This window comes from Pseudophryne corroboree, chromosome 8 (genome assembly GCF_028390025.1).
Source record: "Pseudophryne corroboree isolate aPseCor3 chromosome 8, aPseCor3.hap2, whole genome shotgun sequence".
Taxonomy (NCBI): Eukaryota; Metazoa; Chordata; class Amphibia; order Anura; family Myobatrachidae; genus Pseudophryne; species Pseudophryne corroboree.
The window spans coordinates 48,158,541-48,182,677 of NC_086451.1; the positions used below are offsets into that span (position 1 = coordinate 48,158,541).

The following is a 24,137-nucleotide window of genomic DNA, read 5'->3' on the forward strand; positions in this document are numbered from 1 at the left end:
CCCTCACAATCCCGACGGTTGGCATGCCGACCAACAGGGACTATTCCCACTCGTGGGTGTCCATGGCATCCATAGAGTGGGAATAGAGCCCGTGGCAACCGCAGATTGCTACCGAACCCGTAAGGGGCTAATTGCGCTCACCCCCTTATCCCCGCGCCGGCATTCTGCTGCAGAGATACCGGTGTCCGTATGCTGACCGGGTCTCTCCTGACCGCCGGTCATGCATACCACAGCCCATATGGTCAACAGCACAGGTACAAAAAGACGACAGGTAGAAAAGGTCGACAGATGAGAGTTTGACAGTGCTTAAGGTCAACGGTCAATACTTTTTATGAGGGTTTGTGACATGTTTTCACAACATTTGCTTGATTTGCTATCCACGTCGACAGAGTAACCTGCGCGAAGTGTGGCGAGCGAGGCGTTGCAAGCAAAGCGAGTCCGCAAGGGAACACAATTGTACTGATGGTGGTCACATAACATAAAATATACAAAATTGGACCCAAAAAACATGCGTCGACCATTGTGGTATCGAACTTTTGACCCTGTCGACCTTTTGTACCTGCCAACCTTTCATATGCCGACTTTTGTACCTTTCGACCTAATAACTGTCCACCAAAACATTGGCAATCCACACCCTTGAAAAAATGACAGGAGCTGATTGGTTGGTACTTTATCTGTCTCCATGGTTTGATACGTCTCCCCCCTAGCAGTGTTTCTGTGGGATCAGTGGGAAATGACATGCCTCCAAGGTTTTTGGGGGGATTTTTGAGACACAGAGGGCTGTAAGTGGGCCCAAACCAGTATACTTCCCAGTACACCCCTGCGTCTTAATCCAGATCTATATATCCTCTTGCTTGTATATTTATATATGCATGGTAGTGACTTTGGTACACTCTATGCCGTATTATATTTAGAGATGAGCGGGTTCGGTTCCTCGGAATCCGAACCCCCCCCGAACTTCACCCATTTTACACGGGTCCGAGGCATACTCAGATTCTCCCGTATGGCTCGGTTAACCCGAGCGCGCCTGAACGTCATCATCCCGCTGTCGGATTCTCGCGAGATTCGGATTCTATATAAGGAGCCGCGCGTCGCCGCCATTTTTCACTCGTGCATTGGAAATGATAGTGAGAGGACGTGGCTGGCGTCCTCTCACTTTGTTTCAGGGGGCTGCATATCTTTATTCTGGGGACCAGCAGTATTATAGGAGGAGTACAGTGCAGAGTTTTGCTGACCAGTGACCACCAGTATTATACGTTGTCTGCCTGAAAAACGCTCCATATCTGTGCTCAGTGTGCTGCATATATCTGTGCTCACACTGCTTTATTGTGGGGACTGGGGACCAGCAGTATTATATAGGAGGAGTACAGTGCAGAGTTTTGCTGACCAGTGACCACCAGTATACGTTGTCTGCCTGAAAAACGCTCCATATCTGTGCTCAGTGTGCTGCATATATCTGTGCTCACACTGCTTTATTGTGGGTACTGGGGACCACCAGTATATTATATAGGAGGAGTACAGTGCAGAGTTTTGCTGACCAGTGACCACCAGTATACGTTGTCTGCCTGAAAAACGCTCCATATCTGTGCTCAGTGTGCTGCATATATCTGTGCTCACACTGCTTTATTGTGGGTACTGGGGACCACCAGTATATTATATAGGAGGAGTACAGTGCAGAGTTTTGCTGACCAGTGACCACCAGTATATGTTGTCTGCCTGAAAAACGCTCCATATCTGTGCTCAGTGTGCTGCATATATCTGTGCTCACACTGCTTTATTGTGGGGACTGGGGACCAGCAGTATTATATAGGAGGAGTACAGTGTAGAGTTTTGCTGACCAGTGACCACCAGTATTATACGTTCTCTGCCTGAAAAACGCTCCATATCTGTGCTCAGTGTGCTGCATATATCTGTGCTCACACTGCTTTATTGTGGGTACTGGGGACCACCAGTATATTATATAGGAGGAGTACAGTGCAGAGTTTTGCTGACCAGTGACCACCAGTATACGTTGTCTGCCTGAAAAACGCTCCATATCTGTGCTCAGTGTGCTCAGTGGCGTAACTACTGCCCCCGCAGTCCTCGCGGTGGCTTGGGGGCGAGGGGCTGCGGGGGCGCCACTGATTTACAGCAGACTGACATGCGGACGAGCGTCCGCATGTCAGTCTGCAGTCTCCTTCCCTCCGCCGCTTTTTGGAGGGACACGGAGGGCACACAGCGCGCCTCCCTGTGTCCCTCCTGCTGCATCATCTCCGGCGGCCGCGGGTCTAATAGGGGGAAGTGCCGTCCGTGAGCTCTAATTGGCTCACGAACCGGCACTTCCCCCTATTAGACCCGCGGCCGCCGGAGATGATGCAGCAGGAGGGACACACGAGAGACGAGCTGTGTGCCCTCCGTGTCCCTCCAAAAAGCGACGGCGGGGGGGGGGGGGGGGTGTAAATATCTGGCACTGGGGGCATATATGGCACGGGGGGCATATATGGCACTGGGGGGAATATCTGGCACTGGGGGCATATATGGCACTGGGGGGGGGGGGATATCTGGCACTGGGGCATATATGGCACTGGGGGGAATATCTGGCACTGGGGGGAATATCTGGCACTGGGGGGAATATCTGGCACTGGGGGGGGGATATCTGGCACTGGGGCATATATGGCACTGGGGGGGGAATATCTGGCACTGGGGGCATATATGGCACTGGGGGGGAATATCTGGCACTGGGGGGGAATATCTGGCACTGGGGGCATATATGGCACGGGGGGGCATATTTGGCACTGGGGGGGAATATATGGCACTGGGGGGGAATATATGGCACTGGGGGGGAATATATGGCACTGGGGGGGAATATATGGCACTGGGGGGGAATATATGGCACTGGGGGGGAATATATGGCACTGGGGGGAATATATGGCACTGGGGGGAATATATGGCACTGGGGGGGAATATCTGGCACTGGGGGCATATGTGGCACTGGGGGCATATGTGTACCTGGCACATGGGGACGACGACTATATTTGGCACTGGGGCATGTAAGTACCTGGCACCGTGGGGGAATATCTGGCACTGGGGACATATGTGGCACTGGGAGCACAGCCCTAGCAACAAGGACTACCTCCTAGCAACGAGCATGACACCCAGTGCATGAAACACCTGGCAACGAGCATGACACCCAGTGCATGAAACACCTGGCAACGAGCATGACACCCAGTGCATGAAACCCCTGGCAACGAGCATGACACCCTGAGCATGAAAACCCCTGGCACCGTGCATGGAACCAAGAGCATGAAACCCCTGGCAACGAGCATGACACCCAGTGCATGAAACCCCTGACAACGAGCAGGTAATTGAAAAGTAATTAGAAGCCTTATGTTAGGTTCCTGGTGCTCAGAACAAGGGAGATGTTATGAAGCGAGTCCAGAGCACCAGGACGTAATGCTGGGAAAGGGGAATGGAAAGGGAATAGCCCCTGGCGCCCTATCTCCGTTGTCTCACCCGTGCTGTCAGTACACTCTTGCGAGACTATGGTTGCTTGAGCCCATGGCAGCCGCGTTTGAAGGGCGGATTACGTCTGCCCAACTTCGATGCCCCCTCAGGTCTTAATGAGAGACAAAGAGTGAACCGAGACAGGGTGATAACAAGGGGCCCTCTGACTAAACAACAAGGCCAGGGGCTACTAACAAACCTAAAACCAAAGTATGTGCGGCTTGCCGCCAAAGGAAAAGAACAACAAAGGAAATGCTGACCACACACCGACACAATACTTTTGTGTACCGGCGGTGACAGCATAAGCAGAACCCTCTGCAAAACACCAGTGACAGAAATAATAAGGGAATACAGCGGCCAAGCCGACGGACGCGGCCGTGCCGCTACTCACGGAACCGGTACGAATACTGGCAAACGGACAGGAACTCCCAATGCTGCTGACACAGACTCTCAGAACTGGAGGACAGGCAGAATCCCAAACGACAGACCGGTGGACACCAAGAAGCCAGAAACTTGCACAGGCAAAGGTACTGGACCTCAGGACAGGAACGCCTCACGGCAGGACACGGGATCAGACATAGGAATCGACACAGGGACTGACACAGGAATCGACACAGGAAGCTCAGGAACTAGCAGGAACCAAGCTCAGAACTCAAGCAGACTGAAAACCCAGGAATATCACCAGCATCTGTGAATTGCAAACAGCCAGCATATAACAGAGAGGCCTAATTAATAATCCCTTGCAGCTGCCTTGTTGCATGATTCCAAACTGACCAGATGCAATTAGCAGCCAGGTGAGGCTGAACACAAGGGAACAAGCTGCAATTACACAGACTCACCAGCGGCAGCAGACAAGAGTATTCTAAAACAGAGCAACAGGAAATCCTGGCATGCAAGACAACTTTATAACATAAAATAGGAATGAACCACTACCTGTGGTTCATAACACCTTACTGTAGGACTTAATGTGTAATGGACATTACGGTGTGTGGCATAATGTATCACGGACATTGCGGTGTGTGTCATAATGTGTCACAGGCATTACGGTGTATGGTATACTATATCGCGGGCATTGTGATATGTGGTATAATGTCTCAGGGTCATTGCAGTGTGTGGCATAATGTATCACGGACATTGCGGTGTGTGTCATAATGTGTCAGGCATTACGGTGTGTGGTATACTATATCACGGGCATTGTGGTATGTGGTATAATGTCTCAGGGTCATTGCAGTGTGGCATAATACATAACGGGCATTGCGATGTGTGGCATAGGGTATAACGGGCAGGGCATTGCGGTATGTGTCACAGGCATTACGGTGTATGGTATACTATATCACGGGCATTTTGGTATAATGTCTCAAAGTCATTGCAGTGTGTGGCATAATGTGTCACAGGCATTGTATGTGCTATAATGTATCGGGCATTGCAGTGTGTGGCATAATGTATCACGGACATTGCGGTGTGTGTCATAATGTGTCACAGACATTGTATGTGCTATAATGTATCAGGGGCATTGCAGTGTGTAGCATAATGTATAACGGGCATTGCGATTCCTGTCATAATGTGTCATAGGCATTACGGTGTGTGGCATAATGTGTCACAGACATTACGGTGTGTGGCATAATGTGTCGGGGGCATTACAGTGTGTGCATATTGTGTCGTGCATTATTGTGTGCGTCATAATGTCTAAGGGCCATTGCAGTATGTGGCATAATGTATACTGGGCATTACTATAAGGAGGAAAAATGACAAATAATGTAAGGGGCATGAATCAGGATTATTTTTCTTTCCTGTGGTGGCCAACGTATGGGCGTGCAGGTTGCAAAACTGGGGTATAAGGTAGTCTTTTCCTGCAATGCCACGCCCCTTTATGCGAAACCACGCCCACTCCAACAAAACCACGACCCTTTTTTGGGCGCGCGCGCCGAAGGCGCGCGCATATTTATCCCTTTCTTGCCCCCAATTATGGAGCATGAAGGCGGGGGGCGAAGAATTTTTTGGCTTGGGGGAGAAAAATTTCTAGTTACGCCACTGAGTGTGCTGCATATATCTGTGCTCACACTGCTTTATTGTGGGTACTGGGGACCACCAGTATATTATATAGGAGGAGTACAGTGCAGAGTTTTGCTGACCAGTGACCACCAGTATACGTTGTCTGCCTGAAAAACGCTCCATATCTGTGCTCAGTGTGCTGCATATATCTGTGCTCACACTGCTTTATTGTGGGGACTGGGGACCAGCAGTATTATATAGGAGGAGTACAGTGTAGAGTTTTGCTGACCAGTGACCACCAGTATTATACGTTCTCTGCCTGAAAAACGCTCCATATCTGTGCTGCATTGTAGTATATAGTAGGAGTACAGTGCATAATTTTGCTGACCACCAGTATATAATATATAGGAGTACGGTACAGAAGGCCACTGCTCTACCTACCTCTGTGTCGTCAAGTATACTATCCATCCATACCTGTGGTGCATTTCAGTTTTGCACAGTTTGCTGACCACCAGTATATAATATATAGCATTACGGTACAGTAGGCCACTGCTCTACCTACCTCTGTGTCGTCAAGTATACTATCCATCCATAACTGTGGTGCATTTCAGTTGTGCGCAGTATATATAGTAGTAGGCCATTGCTATTGATACTGGCATATAATTCCACACATTAAAAAATGGAGAAGAAAAATGTGGAGGGTAAAATAGGGAAAGATCAAGATCCACTTCCAGCTCGTGCTGAAGCTGCTGCCACTAGTCATGGCCGAGACGATGAAATGCCATCAACGTCGTCTGCCAAGGCCGATGCCCAATGTCATAGTAGAGAGCATGTAAAATCCAAAAAACAAAAGTTCAGTAAAATGACCCAAAAAATCAAAATTAAAAGCGTCTGAGGAGAAGCGTAAACTTGCCAATGTGCCATTTACGACACGGAGTGGCAAGGAACGACTGAGGCTGAGGATGGAAGCTCTCATCCTCTCGCTAGAAAACTGCAGTGCCACTCCTAGATGGGCCAGGTGTTTGTGTCGGCCACTTGGGTCGCTTAGCTTAGTCACACAGCTACCTCATTGCGCCTCTTTTTTTCTTTGCTTCATGTGCTGTTTGGGGACTATTTTTTTGAAGTGCCATCCTGCCTGACACTGCAGTGCCACTCCTAGATGGGCCAGGTGTTTGTGTCGGCCACTTGTGTCGCTTAGCTTAGCCATCCAGCGACCTTGGTGCACCTCTTTTTTTCTTTGCATCATGTGCTGTTTGGGGACTATTTTTAAATCTGCAATCCTGTCTGACACTGCAGTGCCACTCCTAGATGGGCCAGGTGTTTGTGTCGGCCACTTGGGTCGCTTAGCTTAGTCACACAGCTACCTCATTGCGCCTCTTTTTTTCTTTGCATCATGTGCTGTTTGGGGACTATTTTTTTGAAGTGCCATCCTGTCTGACACTGCAGTGCCACTCCTACATGGGCCAGGTGTTTGTGTCGGCCACTTGGGTCTCTTAGCTTAGTCACACAGCTACCTCATTGCGCCTCTTTTTTTCTTTGCATCATGTGCTGTTTGGGGACTATTTTTTTGAAGTGCCATCCTGTCTGACACTGCAGTGCCACTCCTAGATGGGCCAGGTGTTTGTGTCGGCCACTTGGGTCTCTTAGCTTAGTCACACAGCTACCTCATTGCGCCTCTTTTTTTCTTTGCATCATGTGCTGTTTGGGGACTATTTTTTTGAAGTGCCATCCTGTCTGACACTGCAGTGCCACTCCTAGATGGGCTAGGTGTTTGTGTCGGCCACTTGGGTCGCTTAGCTTAGTCATCCAGTGACCTCGGTGCAAATTTAGGACTAAAAATAATATTGTGAGGTGTGAGGTGTTCAGAATAGACTGAAAATGAGTGGAAATTATGGTTATTGAGGTTAATAATACTATGGGATCAAAATGACCCCCAAATTCTATGATTTAAGCTGTTTTTGAGGGGTTTTTTGTAAAAAAAACCCGAATCCAAAACACACCCGAATCCGACAAAAAAATTTCAGGGAGGTTTTGCCAAAACGTGTCCGAATCCAAAACACGGCCGCGGAACCGAATCCAAAACCAAAACACAAAACACGAAAAATTTCCGGTGCACATCACTTATTATATTGTAGTCTTGTTTCCAAATGTAAATCTGCAGAGAAAGAAGTTTGTCGAGGGGGAGAAATAAATTGTAAAAATTTATTTTTTAGAATATTTCTGAAGACTAGACCGAGAGTATACCTGAACATATAGCATAATAGTTTCACAAAGTTTTCTCAGCTGCAATTACTTTTTTTTTTTATGTAACCATTTTTTTTTGTCTATTTTCTTTTCTTCTCCAGGGAAATGCCCTGAAACAAGAAAGAAAAACGTTGCAATAGTGTCGGTAACACAACCATACTTTGAGGACAAACTCCAAAATTGTTCGAAGAGATTTCATTTGGTGCACAGACTCTGCTGCCCCTTCCCTCCCATGGTTTTCCCTGTGTGAGCTGGGCAGATGGAGTCTCTGGGTAAATCGACCATATGGCTGCGGGATGAGCTGGACTCTCCTGCGCAGAATGTTCGCATCCTGGACTGTCGTAGCCGGGAGCTTTATGACTCTTCGCACGTGGAGAAAGCTCTACATGTAGCGCTGCCAGGGCTTATGCTCCGCAGGCTACGCAAGGGCAACCTCTCTGCCCATTCCTTGCTCCCGGGGTCACCACCAGCAGTGAGAGAGGTGGCATTGTTGTATGATGAGTGCACTGCCAGCCTCCCAGGGCGCCAAACAGAGGAACAGGAACCCATCCTTGTGACTCTTCTTCATAAGCTTCGGAAGGAAGGGTGCCAAGCCTTCTACTTGCAAGGTAAGGAAACTTTGTTTTGAGACAATTACTTTGACCATTGCACAACCCTGTTGATCTTGGCTAGACCAAAAGTGAGATCCATGAGCTCCTTCTGCAACAGAAATGTTTTGCAGAGCTGTTTTCTCCTGCCTAACCCTGTTGTCCCATCCACTCAGTATGCATTATCCATGGCTAATACTGTATTCTCTGTTCACCTCAACAAATTATTTTGGCTAGTGTCCAAATGAGATCTCAGTCCTAGTGGCTAGGGTTGAAATCAGACCACAGTCCTGGTGGCTAGTGTGAAAAAAAACTAAAAATACAGACCCAGGTGTTGGTGGCTGGTTTCAAAAAATAAGACCCAAGTTCTGGTGGCTAGTATGAAATTAAAAAACAGGCCCAATACCTTGTGGCTAGTTTCGAAAACAGACCCTCAAATATTGGTTCACATTCACAAGTATGAAATTCAGTCTAGTAAATAAAGCAATCCCGCAGTCTAGATGGCTAGTGTTAAAAGCAGACATCTAGTGCCAGTGTTTAGTCTAAAAAGCAAAACCCTTTGTAGAGGGTGCTAGCTAAAAGTCTAGTTTAAAAATCAGATCCCAATCCTGGTGGCTGGTGTGAAGGACTACTCTCCCCACCCCATCCGGCAATCAGATGAGTTCTGAGAATGTCCTGATGTGACTTGTGTTCTCTTTCCTTGCTCGTCTGCCAGTGGAACTCTACAGAAACTCTGGGGTCTATTTACTAAGCCTTGGAAAGAGATAAAATGGAGAGAGATAAAGTACCAGCCAACCAGCTTTTAACTGCCATATTACAGGCTGTGGGGCCTATGTATCATTCTTTCGCAATTGAAACAGTTTTTTTTCTTGCCTAATATCGGGTTTAAAAAAAAAAGAAATAAATTCCGTGACATGTATCAATCAAATGCGATATTTAGAGTCAATGCGAAGAGTGCCCTTTTTAGAAAAACATTTTTTTGGAAATATTATCACAGTACGATAAATTTCCTTTTGTTTATTGCATTTGTTTTACTGCGCATGCGTCGTCTTTGGTTTTTTTTAATGTGTCCCATCCCGGTGAAAGATTCTGCAGCCTTATGTGGTAGGTGGGAGCCAGTGGTGTGACCATTCAAGCCTCCGTGCAGGGTGGGAGTGTTGCAGTGGTGCGGCCCTGTGTCCGGTCCCGGTGACAGACACTGTAGCCTTGCGTGGTGGGTGGGAGCCAGAGGAAGCCGCAGGGACTGCCGAGGAGCATATATCCAGAGGTGTGGGTGTATCTCCTGGCCAGTGGTAGCTGTACATGCGGGCTACCTCCCAGTGCGCTGTCCACACTGCGCTGGCCTCCTCCTGATCCCCACTGGCTACTCGCCACTGTTAGCACCCCGGCCAGTGCTTCACGTTACTGATGTGCTGCTTCTGGGAGAGATGAGCTGGGGATCTACTGCTGCATGAAGCTGGTGAGTGACCCCCCCCCCCAAAAAAAAAAAAAAAAAACACCCCAAAAAACCCCAAAACACCCACACCCGCCCCTCTCTACCTGGCGCAACGTGTATAAGGGTCTCTGCATGGCACAAGGTGTATAAGGGGCTCTGCCTGGTGCAACATGTATAAGGGGTTCTTCCTTGGGGCAGTCTGTATAAGGGGCTCTGCCTGGTGCATCTTGTGTAAGGGGCTCTGTCTGGCACAACGTGTATAAGGGGCTCTGCCTAGGGCAAAGTGTATAAGGGGCTCTGCATGGCACAACGTGAATAAGGGGCTCTGCCTGGTGCAGTCTGTATAAGGGGCTCTGCCTAGCACAATGTGTATAAGGTGCTCTGCCTAGTGCAATCTGTATAAAGGGCTCTGCCTGGCACAATGTGTATAAGGGGCTCTGCCTGGCACAGTCTTTATAAGGGTCTCTGCCTGGTGCAATGTGTATAAGGGACTCTGCCTGGCACAGTCTTTATAAGGGGCTCTGCCTGGGGCAACATGTATAAGGGCCTCTGTCTGGCGCAGTCTGTGTAAGGGGCTCTGCCTGGCGCTGCTTGTATAAGGGGCTCTGCCTGGCGTAGTCTGTATAAGGGACTCTGCCTGCTTAATGTGTATAAGAGGCTCTACCTGGTGCAATGTGTATAAGGGGCTGCTTGGCATAATGTGTTACAGAGGCTCTGTCTGGCGCAACTTGTGTAAGGGGCTCTACCTGACGAAACATGTGTAAGGGACTCTACCTGGCGCAAAGTGTGTAAGGGGCTCTTACATGGCATAATGTATATAAGGGGTACTACTATGTGGTGTACTGTGATTAGGAGGCTCTGCCTGGCGCAACATGTATAAGGTGCTCTGCCTGGTTCAGTCTGTATAAGGGCTCAGCCTGGCGCAACGTGTATAAGGGGCTCTGCCTGGCACATTCTGTATAAGGGCTCAGCCTGACGCAACATGTATAAGGGGCTCTGCCTGGCATAGTCTGTATAAGGGGCTCTGCCTGGGTCAACATGTACTGTATAAGGGGCTCTGTCTGGCACAGTCTGTGTAAGGTGCTCTGCCTGGCACAGCATGTATAAGGGGCTCAGCCTGGCACAGTGTGTTTAAGGGACTCTGTCTGGCATAATGTGTATAAGAGGCTCTTCCTTTTGCAATGTGTATATGGGACTACCTGGCATAATGTGTATAAGAGGCTCTATCTGATGCAACGTGTGTAAGGGGCTCTACCTGGTGCAACATGTGTAAGGGGCTTTACCTGGCGCAAAGTGTGTATGGGGCTCTTACATTGCATAATGTGTATAAGAGATACTACTATGTGGTGTACTGTGATTGACGGACACTGCTGTGTGGAATAATGGGAATTGGTACTATTATGTGACAACGCCCCTTCCCCATGAAGCCATGTCCCTAAATTTTTTCTGCACGCCTTAGGTGTTTTGAATGGGGGGGGGTCGCCACAGGAAACATTTTTTCTCTAACGTCCTAGTGGATGCTGGGGACTACGTAAGGACCATCGGGAATAGACGGGCTCCGCAGGAGACATGGGCACTTTAAGAAAGAATTTAGGTTCTGGTGTGCTCTGGCTCCTCCCTCTATGCCCCTCCTCCGGACCTCAGTTTTGATACTGGGTGCTTTTCAGTGAGCTCTCCTGAGTTTGCTGAGAGAAAGTATTTTGTTAGGTTTTTTTATTTTCAGGGAGCTCTGCTGGCAACAGACTCCCTGCATCGTGGGACTGAGGGGAGAGAAGCAGCCCTACTCTCTGAAGCTAGGTCCTGCTTCTTAGGCTACTGGACACCATTAGCTCCAGAGGGATCGTACGCAGGATCTCACCCTCGCCGTCCGATCCCAGAGCCGCGCCGCCGTCCCCCTCGCAGAGCCGGAAGACAGAAGCCGGGTGAGTATGAGAAGCAAGAAGACTTCAAATCGGCGGCAGAAGACTCCGTTCTTCACTGAGGTAACGCACAGCACTGCAGCTGTGCGCCATTGCTCCCACACACCTCACATACTCCGGTCACTGTAAGGGTGCAGGGCGCAGGGGGAGGCGCCCTGGGCAGCATTTGGACCTCTTTTTGGCAAAAGTAAACATATATACAGTTGGGCACTGTATATATGTATGAGCCCCCGCCAAGAAAATGTATATTTAAGCGGGACAGAAGCCCGCCGTCGAGGGGGCGGGGCTTCTTCCTCAGCACTCACCAGCGCCATGTTTTTTCTCCACAGCACCGCTGAGAGGAAGCTCCCCGGTCTCTCCCCTGCTTATACCACGGTAGAAGAGAGGATTTTAAAGAAGAGGGGGGGGCACATAATTCGGCGCAGATAATAACAGCGCTACTGGGTAAACATTAAATTGCTGTGTTTTTTCCTAGGTCATATAGTTCTGGGGTGTGTGCTGGCATACTCTTGCTCTGTCTCTCCAAAGGGCCTTGTGGGGGAATTGTCTTCAGATGAGCATTCCCTGAGTGTGTGGTGTGTCGGTACGTGTGTGTCGATATGTCTGAGGTAAAAGGCTCTCCTAAGGAGGTGATGGAGCAAATATGTGTGTGTGTGTGGTGTCTCCGTCGACAACGCCGACACTTGATTGGATATGTGAAATTTAGTGCTAAGGTAAATTTATTGCACAAAAGATTAGAGAACAGACAGGGAATCTACCCATGTCTGTCCCTATGTCGCAGAGACATTCAGAGTCTCACAACGCTCACTATCCAAAATAATAGACACTGATATCGACACGGAGTCTGACTCCAGTGTCGACTACTATAATGCAAAGTTACAGCCAAAATGGCAGGAAAGTATTCAATATATGATTATTGTAATGAAAGATGTTTTGCATATCACTGATGACTCATCTGTCCCTGACACAACGGTACACATGTTTAAGGGGAAGAAAGCTGAGGTAAATTTCCCTCCTCTCATGAAGAAAAAGAGCGGGAATCTCCAGACAAGAAGCTGCAGCTTCCCACAAAGAATTCTCAGGGAGTATCCTTTCCCTACTAGGGCCAGGATACGATGGGAATCTTCCCCTAGGGTGGACAAAGCTTGTCACGTTTACCCAAAAGGTAGCGCTGACTTAACAGCTATCCTCAGGGATCCTGCAGATAGCATGCAGTAAAAGTACTTTGAAGTCCATTTACACACATGCTGGTACACTACTCAGACCGGCGATTGTGTCGGCATGGGTTTATAGCGCTGTAGCAGCGTGGACAGATACCTTATCAGCAGACATTGAGACTCTAGTATGTATATATATATATATATAGAAGATGCTGTCTTTTATATATATATATATAAATATATATATATATATATATATAAACAGCAGGAAATAACGAGGCGGCACTCGGAGTCTTAAAAAGCAGCAATAGTGTAATCGTGCAAATCAACGTTTCGGGGTTACCCCCTTCATCAGGATTAGTGCAATGTGACAAACAATGTGTTTAAATACCACTTACCCTCACCCTGGAACATCCCCTCTGGCCGGTGCCGCTGGCCGCGCCGTCCCGGTCTTCCGACTGACGTCATCCGCATCTCACCGGAAGTGACGCGGCGGCGCCGGGAGGCGCGTCCATGGCAACCAGCCTAACAAATACATTACTGTCAGTGAATCAATGCCGTGAATAACATTAGCTCAGACACGGCTGTGCAAAAAACATCTTTCTCAGCTGCCATACATTACTTAGTGCATTAATGATTTCGTGGATAACTCCTTTATCAGTGCTTCACCTAATTCGTCTTTTGAACAACGTGAGACCCCTTTAGGGGCAACTACCCGTGCAGGGGAGCCCGCACGGGGAAGAAACAGAAACGCACGAGACGGGGCGGACAGAACAAGAGACAGAACCCGACCAAAATTGCCCAGGGCGAAGAAACTTTAATTTTCAATCTGTCAGAAACTCCACTCTCTCCCGCAGAAACAAAAGTCCTTAGCAGAGGGCTATCTTTTGTACCGACGAACTATGGAGATGAGTTCAAATGGAAAGTGAACACCTTCAAGCTGCACCGCACTTTAAAATTAAAAGAACACTTTAGCAAACAACCACCGCCTAAACAGAAAGCACCTTTACCCCCCAGGATCCAGAAATTAGGCCCCAAGTCCCGCTTTGATCCGATCTCCCACAATGCCTCACTCAGGACATTCCATAGAATGTTGGAAGCCACGGGCAATAGGGAGCAACCCTCAAGACACCACAATTTACAGCAAGAAGAAAGAGAAGCACTTCAAGGGTTAAGTAAGAGGAAAGACATTGTGATCCGCAATGCGGACAAGGGGGGAGCCATAGTGATCCAGGAGGTGGCGGACTACAAGGCTGAATGTCAGAGGCTTCTTGGTGATCAACAGACGTATGAAAAGCTATCGCATGACCCCTCAGCTAATTATGTAACTGAACTAAAGAGCATCTTGCAGCAAGCAAGGGATGAGGAAATTATTTCAGGCGAGGTGTTTCAGAAATTGATGACAGAACGCCCAGTGTCGCCTTTATTTTATATCATTCCTAAAATCCACAAGGACGCACAGAGACCACCGGGTAGACCAATTATATCTGCCCGGGGGTCTCTGTGCGAACCAATTGCTATCTTCTTGGATAGCTATTTGCAACCCTGTATACAGGGTACATTCACCCATCTCAAAGACTCAAACACGTTGCTACAGAAGTTCTTAACTTTTGAGCAAGTTCCGACAGACATTACTTTAGCTACCATTGACGTAACGAGTCTATATACCTGCATTCCCCATGGACAGGGATTACAGGCAGTCAGACAATTAATCACGGGCAACACTGAATATGTGGGCCCAGATATAGATTTCTTTATAGCATGATTGAATTTCACTTTAACTCATAACTTCTTTAGCTTTGATGGACAATTTTACAGGCAGCTAACGGGGTGTGCCATGGGATCTTCCGTGGCACCCTCGTTCGCGAATGCGTTCATGTGGGAAGTAGAGCGTAACCTCTTTTTCATTGACAACAGAATTTCCAGTCGTCTATTTCTTTATTATAGATATATAGACGACCTGCTCCTGATGTGGCATGGGGAGGTGGGTGACTTAGAAAGTATTGTCTTGGAACATAACAACACAGACAGTCCAGTGAAGTTAACCATGAGCAGTAGCAGCAGTGAAATCTGCTTCTTAGACCTTAAGATTAAAATCGAAGAAGGCCAGCTGGTGACGTGTCTGTTCAAGAAACCAACTGATAGGAACACCATCCTGAGGTATGACAGTTGTCATCCAGCCTCTACGGTGAGAAGTGTGCCTTACTCTCAATTTTTGAGAGTGTGCAAAAGCAACAGCTGCACACAACAGAGGGACAGGCAACTTGACGAGATGGAGCTCAGGCTGAGAGCTAGAGGCTACCCCCGACATTTACTGACACAAGCCAGAGGGAAAGCAGTAAAAATGAATAGGGAGGAATGCCTGAAAACCAAAAAAGATAAAAAACTGGGGGGTGTAATTCCCTGGGCATGTGAATTTGATGTCCATAGTGATCAGGTTCGCAAGGAAATAAAGAAACTATGGCCCTTGATAGCCACTGATCCGGAATTACCGATGTTCCGCCAACAACGGATCATGCCCAGTTATGTCAGGGGCCGAAACATCAAAGATATGGTGGTGAAAACCGATATGGCCAAGTTCAAGGTAACACCGGAGCATTTTCTGAAATGCAAAAATGGGTGCTTCAAGTGCACGGGATGCACAACGTGCTCCCACATGTCGGTGGGGGATAACATTGTGCACCCATGCTCAGGCAAGAAGTTCACCATCAGATGGCCCCTGACGTGCACCACCAGATTTGTGGTTTACGCGATTATTTGCCCTTGTGGCAGATATTACATCGGAAAAACCGAGTGCCAGTTTAAAATAAGGATGGCACAGCATAGGTTAGCCATAAGAAATGCCCTGGCTTCAGGCAAAGGGGATCAACCGGTTGCCAAACATTTTCTTGAATATAGGCACACTATGGCAACTTTCAAACACAGAATCATTGACCATGTACCAGAGTCTTTGAGAGGAGGGGACAGGGGAAGAAAACTCCTACAGTTAGAATCAATGTGGATTCACAGGTTAAATACCCTCAGACCTGCAGGCCTAAATGATAATCTCGGCTTGATTAATTTCATTTAAATATATGGTTAGCCAGTGATACAAATGGAGATTAGTCCAGACATGATCAGGCTTGACTAAAACATAATGCAACAGAACCGTAGTGACAGGTCTGGATGGGCGAGACTGGCAGCATATTCCCCCCAGTATGTACAGGGGGTTAATGCGACCAAAATCGTAAATAGGTATAAATATAAAGGTCAGGGAGGTGAGGATCAGTGTCAATGTTATTATTCTTTTTTCATGTTTCATTTTTTATTGATAATTTACTGTTACCTGTTTTTACTGTATATTTATCCCGTGTTTTAGAAAAAGATGGACACAGGTAGACTTAGAAGTGAGGTCGCTTTGACACTGTACAGGGGACTAATGCTGCACAATGATATTTTACGGCTAATGTTTGTATTTTATGGGAGACACCGAATTAGGTGAAGCACTGATAAAGGAGTTATCCACGAAATCATTAATGCACTAAGTAATGTATGGCAGCTGAGAAAGATGTTTTTTGCACAGCCGTGTCTGAGCTAATGTTATTCACGGCATTGATTCACTGACAGTAATGTATTTGTTAGGCTGGTTGCCATGGACGCGCCTCCCGGCGCCGCCGCGTCACTTCCGGTGAGATGCGGATGACGTCAGTCGGAAGACCGGGACGGCGCGGCCAGCGGCACCGGCCAGAGGGGATGTTCCAGGGTGAGGGTAAGTGGTATTTAAACACATTGTTTGTCACATTGCACTAATCCTGATGAAGGGGGTAACCCCGAAACGTTGATTTGCACGATTACACTATTGCTGCTTTTTAAGACTCCGAGTGCCGCCTCGTTATTTCCTGCTGTTTGTATACCAGGGGTGGTACCCCGGGAGGAGGGCACCTGAGCAAGCCAGTCCCATAACAGGGACAGAGCCGAGTGCCGGAACGGAATTGGTGTATATATATATATATATATATATAAAAAACATGCCCAAAGAGACATTAGTCTACTGGGTTCTAGAGTCAACGCTATGTCGATTTCTGCTAGACGTGTCCTGTGGAACATGCAATGGACAGGTGATGCCGACTAAAAGAGGCATATGCAAGGTTTACCTTACAAGGCTGAGGAATTGTGTGGAGAAGGGCTCTCGGACCTGGTCTCCACAGCTATAGCTGGTAATTCTAATCTTTTGATTTATATTCCCGCACAGCCTAAGAAAGCACGACATTATCAAATGCAGTCCTTTCGATCACAAAGCAAGAAAGTCCGAGGTGCGTCCTTTCTTGCCAGAGGCAGGGGCAGATGAAAGAAGCTGCACAACACAGCTAGTTCCCAGGAACAGAAGTCCTCCCCGGCCTCTACAAAATCCACCACATGACGCTGGGGCTCCACAGGCGGAGCTAGGCCTGGTGGGGGCACGTCTTCGAAATTTCAGCCATAACACTATATATAATAAAAATTGTGCAGGGATACAAGCTGGAAGTCGAAGAGATGCCCCCTCACCGATAGCTCAAATCGGCCCGACCAGCTTCCCCCCACGAGAGGGAAATAGTGTTAACTGCAATTCACAAATTGTATCTTCAACAGGTGGTGGTCAAGGTTCCCCTCCTTCAACAGGGAACGGGTTATTATTCGACCATGTTTGTAGTCCCGAAACCGGACGGTTCGGTCAGACCCATATTGAATTTAAAATCCATGAACATATACCTGAAAAGGTTCAAGTTCAAGATGGAATCGCTGAGAGCGGTCATCGCAAGCCTGGAAGGGGGGGATTTTATGGTGTCTCTGGACATAAAGGATGCATACCTTCATGTCCCCATTTATCCACCTCATCAGGCGTACCTCAGATTTGTGGTACAGGATTGTCATTACCAATTTCAGACGTTGCCGTTTGGTCTCTCCGCGGCACCGAGAATATTTACCAAGGTAATGGCGGAAATGATGGTACTCCTGAGGAAGCAAGGGGTCACAATTATCCCATGCTTGGACGATCTCCTCATAAAGGCGAGATCAAGAGAGCAGTTGCTGATCAGCGTAGCACTTTCTCTGGAAGTGTTACGGCAACACGGCTGGATTCTAAATATTCCAAAGTCGCAGTTGGTTCCTACGACTAGTCTGCCTTTCCTGGGCATGATTCTAGACACAGACCAGAAAAGGGTTTATCTCCCGATAGAGAAAGCTCAGGAACTCATGACACTGGTCAGGAACCTATTAAAACCAAATCAGGTGTCAGTGCATCACTGCACTCGAGTCCTGGGAAAGATGGTGGCATCATAGAGGCCATTCCCTTCGGCAGGTTCCATGCGAGGACCTTTCAATGGGACTTACTGGACAAGTGGTCCGGATCACATCTTCAGATGCATCGGTTAATCACCCTATTCCCCAGGGCCAGGGTTTCTCTTCTGTGGTGGCTGCAGAGTGAAGGGCCGTATACAACACCCTGCGTCAAGCGGAGAACTTGCTTCGCGCCCAACCGGTTCTGATTCAGTCAGACAACATCACCGCAGTGGCTCATGTAAACCGACAAGGCGGCACAAGGAGCAGAGTGGCGATAGCGGAAGCCACCAGAATTCTTCGCTGGGCGGAGAATCACGTAAGCGCACTGTCAGCAGTGTTCATCCCGGGAGTGGACAACTGGGAAGCAGACTTCCTCAGCAGACACGACCTCCACCCGGGGGAGTGGGGACTTCATCAGGAAGTCTTCGCACAGATTACAAGTCGGTGGGAACTGCCACAGGTGGACATGATGGCATCCCGCTTCAACAAAAAGCTACAGAGGTATTGCGCCAGGTCAAGAGACCCTCAAGCGATTGCTGTAGACGCCCTGGTGACACCGTGGGTGTTCCAGTCGGTCTATGTATTCCCTCCTCTTCCTCTCATACCCAAGGTGCTGAGGATAATAAGAAAAAGAGGAGTGAGAACAATACTCATTGTTCCAGATTGGCCACGAAGGACTTGGTATCCAGATCTGCAAGAAATGCTCACAGAGGACCCGTGGCCTCTTCCTCTAAGACAGGACTTGTTGCAACAGGGGCCCTGTCTGTTCCAAGACTTGCCGCGGCTGCGTTTGACGGCATGGCGGTTGAACGCCGTCTCCTAGCAGAGAAAGGCATTCCGGATGAGATCATTCCTACGTTGATAAAGGCTAGGAAGGACGTAACAGCTCAACATTATCACCGTATATGGCGAAAATATGTTGCTTGGTGTGAGGCCAGGAATGCCCCTACGGAGGAATTCCAGCTGGGCCGTTTCCTTCACTTCCTACAGTCAGGAGTGATTTTGGGCCTAAAATTGGGTTCTATTAAGGTCCAGATTTCGGCCCTACCCATTTTCTTTCAAAAGGAGTTGACTTCTCTACCTGAAGTTCAGACGTTTGTAAAGGGAGTGCTGCATATTCAGCCCCCTTTTGTACCTCCAGTGGCACCTTGGGATCTTAACGTGGTGTTGAGTTTCCTGAAATCCCACTGGTTTGAACCACTCAAAACGGTGGAGTTGAAATATCTCACGTGGAAGGTGGTCATGCTATTAGCCTTGGCTTCGGCTAGGCGTGTGTCAGAGTTGGCGGCTTTGTCACATAAAAGCCCCTATCTGGTTTTCCATGCGGATAGAGCAGAATTGCGGACCCGTCCACAATTTCTGCCGAAAGTGGTTTCATCCTTTCATATAAACCAACCTATTGTGGTGCCTGTGGCTACTACTGACTTGGAGGATTCCGAGTTGCTTGATGTGGTCAGGGCTTTGAAGGTTTATGTAGCCAGAACGGCTAGGGTCAGGAAAACAGAGTCTTTGTTTATCCTGTATGCTTCCAACAAGCTTGGTGCTCCTGCTTCAAAGCAAACTATTGCTCGCTGGATCTGTAACACGATTCAGCAGGCTCATTCTGCGGCTGGACTGCCGCTGCCAAAATCAGTTAAGGCCCATTCCACTAGGAAGGTGGGCTCTCCTTGGGCGGCTGCCTGAGGGGTCTCGGCATTACAGCTTTGCCGAGCGGCTACTTGGTCAGGTTCAAACACTTTTGCAAAGTTCTACAAGTTTGATACCCTGGCTGAGGAGGACCTTGTGTTTGCTCAATCGGTGCTGCAGAGTCATCCGCACTCTCCCGCCCGTTTGGGAGCTTTGGTATAATCCCCATGGTCCTTACGGAGTCTCCAGCATCCACTAGGACGTTAGAGAAAATAAGATTTTACTTACCGGTAAATCTATTTCTCGTAGTCCGTAGTGGATGCTGGGCGCCCGTCCCAAGTGCGGACTTCTTCTGCAATGCTTGTATATAGTTATTGCTTCAATAAGGGTTATGTTATGGTTGCATCAGGGTTGGACCTGATGCTCTGTTGTTGTCATACTGTTGACTGGTTGTTATAAACTCATGTTATACGGTGTGATTGGTGTGGCTGGTATGAGTCTTGCCCTGGATTACCAAAATCCTTTCCTTGTACTGTCAGCTCTTCTGGGCACAGTTTCTCTAACTGAGGTCTGGAGGAGGGGCATAGAGGGAGGAGCCAGAGCACACCAGAACCTAAATTCTTTCTTAAAGTGCCCATGTCTCCTGCGGAGCCCGTCTATTCCCCATGGTCCTTACGGAGTCCCCAGCATCCACTACGGACTACGAGAAATAGATTTACCGGTAAGTAAAATCTTATTATTCATCAACTGTGTTGTGCATGTTTGGGAGGGGGGGGGGGGGTAGATTTGGAGAGGGGGGGTTGGGGATGGATTCCTGGAGGATATTTTTTTTCATTGCTGCTATATTTCATTTTTTTTTTTATTGTTATTTTTATTAATAATAAAACAGCTAAACAAAATTAGACCCATACATAATAGACAAGAAGAAATTTAAAGCTACTTCAAAGGCAGTTTACACCTCGTACAGCTAGCGTTAAATATATATCACATTTTGCAATAAAAATCGGCCTGGATTAATTGCGACATATGATTTTTAGCGCATTCAGTAGATTCCTATAGGTCTGGAAAGCTTTTTACGATAAGAGAAAAAATAAGAATTTACTTACCGATAATTCTATTTCTCGGAGTCCGTAGTGGATGCTGGGGTTCCTGAAAGGACCATGGGGAATAGCGGCTCCGCAGGAGACAGGGCACAAAAGTAAAGCTTTTACAGGTCAGGTGGTGTGTACTGGCTCCTCCCCCTATGACCCTCCTCCAGACTCCAGTTAGGTACTGTGCCCGGACGAGCGTACACAATAAGGGAGGATTTTGAATCCCGGGTAAGACTCATACCAGCCACACCAATCACACCGTACAACTTGTGATCTAAACCCAGTTAACAGTATGATAACAAAGGAGCCTCTGAAAGATGGCTTCCTAAACAATAACCCGAATTAGTTAACAATAACTATGTACAAGTATTGCAGATAATCCGCACTTGGGATGGGCGCCCAGCATCCACTACGGACTCCGAGAAATAGAATTATCGGTAAGTAAATTCTTATTTTCTCTATCGTCCTAAGTGGATGCTGGGGTTCCTGAAAGGACCATGGGGATTATACCAAAGCTCCCAAACGGGCGGGAGAGTGCGGATGACTCTGCAGCACCGAATGAGAGAACTCCAGGTCCTCCTTTGCCAGGGTATCAAATTTGTAAAAATTTACAAACGTGTTCTCCCCTGACCACGTAGCTGCTCGGCAGAGTTGTAATGCCGAGACCCCTCGGGCAGGCGCCCAAGATGAGCCCACCTTCCTTGCGGAATGGGCCTTAACAGATTTAGGCTGTGGCAGGCCTGCCACAGAATGTACAAGTTGAATTTTGTTACAAATCCAACGAGCAATCGACTGCTTAGAAGCAGGTGCACCCAACTTGTTGGGTGCATACAGTATAAACAGCGAGTCAGATTTTCTGACTCCAGCCGTCCTTTAAATGTATATTTTTAAGGCTCTGACAACGTCCAACAACTTGGAGTCCTTCAAGTCGTCTGTAGCCGCAGGCACTACAATAGGCTGGTTCAGGTGAAACGCTGATACCACCTTAGGGAGAAAATGCGGACGCGTCCGCCGCCCTGCCCTATGTCGAATGGAAAATTAAATAAGGGCTTTTATAAAACAAAGCCGCCAGTTCAGATACTCTCCCGGCCGAAGCCAGGGCCAGTAACATAGTCACTTTCCATGTGAGATATTTCAAATCCACATTCTTTAGTGGTTCAAACCAATTGGATTTGAGGAAATCTAAAACTACATTTAGATCCCACGGTGCCACCTTAGGCACCACAGGAGGCTGTATATGCAGTACTCCTTTGATAAAAATCTGGACCTCAGGGACTGAGGCCAATTCTTTTTGGAAGAATATTGATATGGCCGAAATTTGAACCTTAATAGATCCCAATTTGAGACCCATAGACAATCCTGATTGCAGGAAATGTAGGAAAACGACCCAGTTGAAATTCCTCCATCGGAGCACTCCGCTGCTCGCACCACGCAACATATTTTCGCCAAATACGGCGATAATGCTTCGCGGTGACTTCCTTCCTTGCCTTTATCAAGGTAGGAATGACTTCTTCCGGAATGCCTTTTCCTTTTAGGATCTGGCATTCAAACGCCATGCCGTCAAACGCAGCCGCGGTAAGTCTTGAAAAAGACAAGGACCCTGCTGAAGCAGGTCCCTTCTCAGAAGTAGAGGCCACGGATCGTCCGTGACCATCTCTTGAAGTTCCGGGTACCAAGTCCTTCTTGGCCAATCCGGAGCCACTAGTCTTACTCCTCTTTGCCGTATAATCCTCAATACCTTTGGTATGAGAGGCAGAGGAGGAAACACATATACCGACTGGTACACCCAAGGTGTTACCAGCGCGTCCACAGCTATTGCCTGCGGATCTCTTGACCTGGCGCAATATCTGTCCAGTGTTTTGTTGAGGCGAGACGCCATCATGTCCACCATTGGTTTTACCCAACGGTTTAATAGCATGTGGAAAACTTCTGGATGAAGTCCCCACTCTCCCGGGTGAAGGTCGTGTCTGCTGAGGAAGTCTGCTTCCCAGTTGTCCACGCCCGGGATGAATACTGCTGACAGTGCTATCACGTGATTCTCCGCCCAGCGAAGGATCCTGGCAGCTTCTGCCATTGCCCTCCTGCTTCTTGTGCCGCCCTGTCTGTTTACATGGGCGACTGCCGTGATGTTGTCCGACTGGATCAACACCGGTCTTCCTTGAAGCAGAGGTTCCGCCTGGCTTAGAGCATTGTAGATTGCTCTTAGTTCCAGAATGCTTATGTGAAGAGACTTTTTCAGGCTCGACCACACTCCCTGGAAATTTCTTCCCTGTGTGACTGCTCCCCAGCCTCTCAGGCTGGCATCCGTGGTCACCAGGATCCAATCCTGCATGCCGAATCTGCGGCCCTCCAATAGATGAGCCTCCTGCAACCACCACAGAAGGGATACCCTTGTCCTCGGCGACAGGGTTATCCGCAGGTGCATCTGAAGATGCGACCCTGACCATTTGTCCAACAGATCCCTTTGCATGGAATCTGCCGAAAGGGATTGCTTCGTAAGAAGCTACCATTTTTTCCCAGGACTCTTGTGCATTGATGTACAGACACCTTTCCTGGTTTTAGGAGGTTCCTGACCAGGTCAGATAACTCCTTGGCTTTTTCTTCGGGAAGAAAAACCTTTTTCTGAACTGTGTCCAGAATCATCCCCAGGAACAGCAGACGAGTTGTCGGCATTAATTGGGATTTTGGAATATTCAGAATCCATCCGTGCTGCTTTAGCACCTCTTGAGATAGTGCTAAACCCATCTCTAGCTGTTCTCTGGACCTTGCCCTTATTAGGAGATCGTCCAAGTATGGGATAATTAATACGCCTTTTCTTCGAAGAAGAAATATTATCTCGGCCATTACCTTTGTAAAGACCCGAGGTGCCGTGGACAAACCAAACGGCAGCGTCTGAAACTGATAGTGACAGTTTTGTACAACGAACCTGAGGTACCCCTGGTGTGAGGGGTAATTGGAACGTGGAGATACGCATCCTTGATGTCCAAGGATACCATAAAGTCCCCTTCTTCCAGGTTCGCTATCACTGCTCTGAGTGACTCCATCTTGAACTTGAACTTCTTTATGTACAGGTTCAAGGACTTCAGATTTAGAATAGGCCTTACCGAGCCATCCGGCTTCGGTACCACAAAAAGAGTGGAATAATACCCCTTCCCTTGTTGTAGAAGAGGTACCTTGACTATCACCTGCTGAGAATACAGCTTGTGAATGGCTTCCAAAACCGTCTCCCTTTCTGAGGGGGACGTTGGTAAAGCAGACTTCAGGAAACGGCGAGGTGGCTCTGTCTCTAATTTCAACCTGTA

The 24,137-nt window shown here is 48.1% G+C and overlaps 1 protein-coding gene across 2 annotated transcripts in view; it reads left to right on the forward strand.

Annotated features, from left to right (window-relative positions):
- Window positions 1-24,137, forward strand: part of DUSP9 (dual specificity phosphatase 9) — a 123,707-nt gene that overhangs the window by 67,488 nt on the left and 32,082 nt on the right. For both annotated transcript variants that reach the window (XM_063936329.1, XM_063936330.1), the window contains exon 2: window positions 7,821-8,327. In XM_063936329.1, coding sequence (XP_063792399.1) covers window positions 7,979-8,327 — 349 coding nt within the window. In that variant the 5' untranslated portion in view covers window positions 7,821-7,978. The remainder of the gene's footprint in view (window positions 1-7,820; window positions 8,328-24,137) is intronic.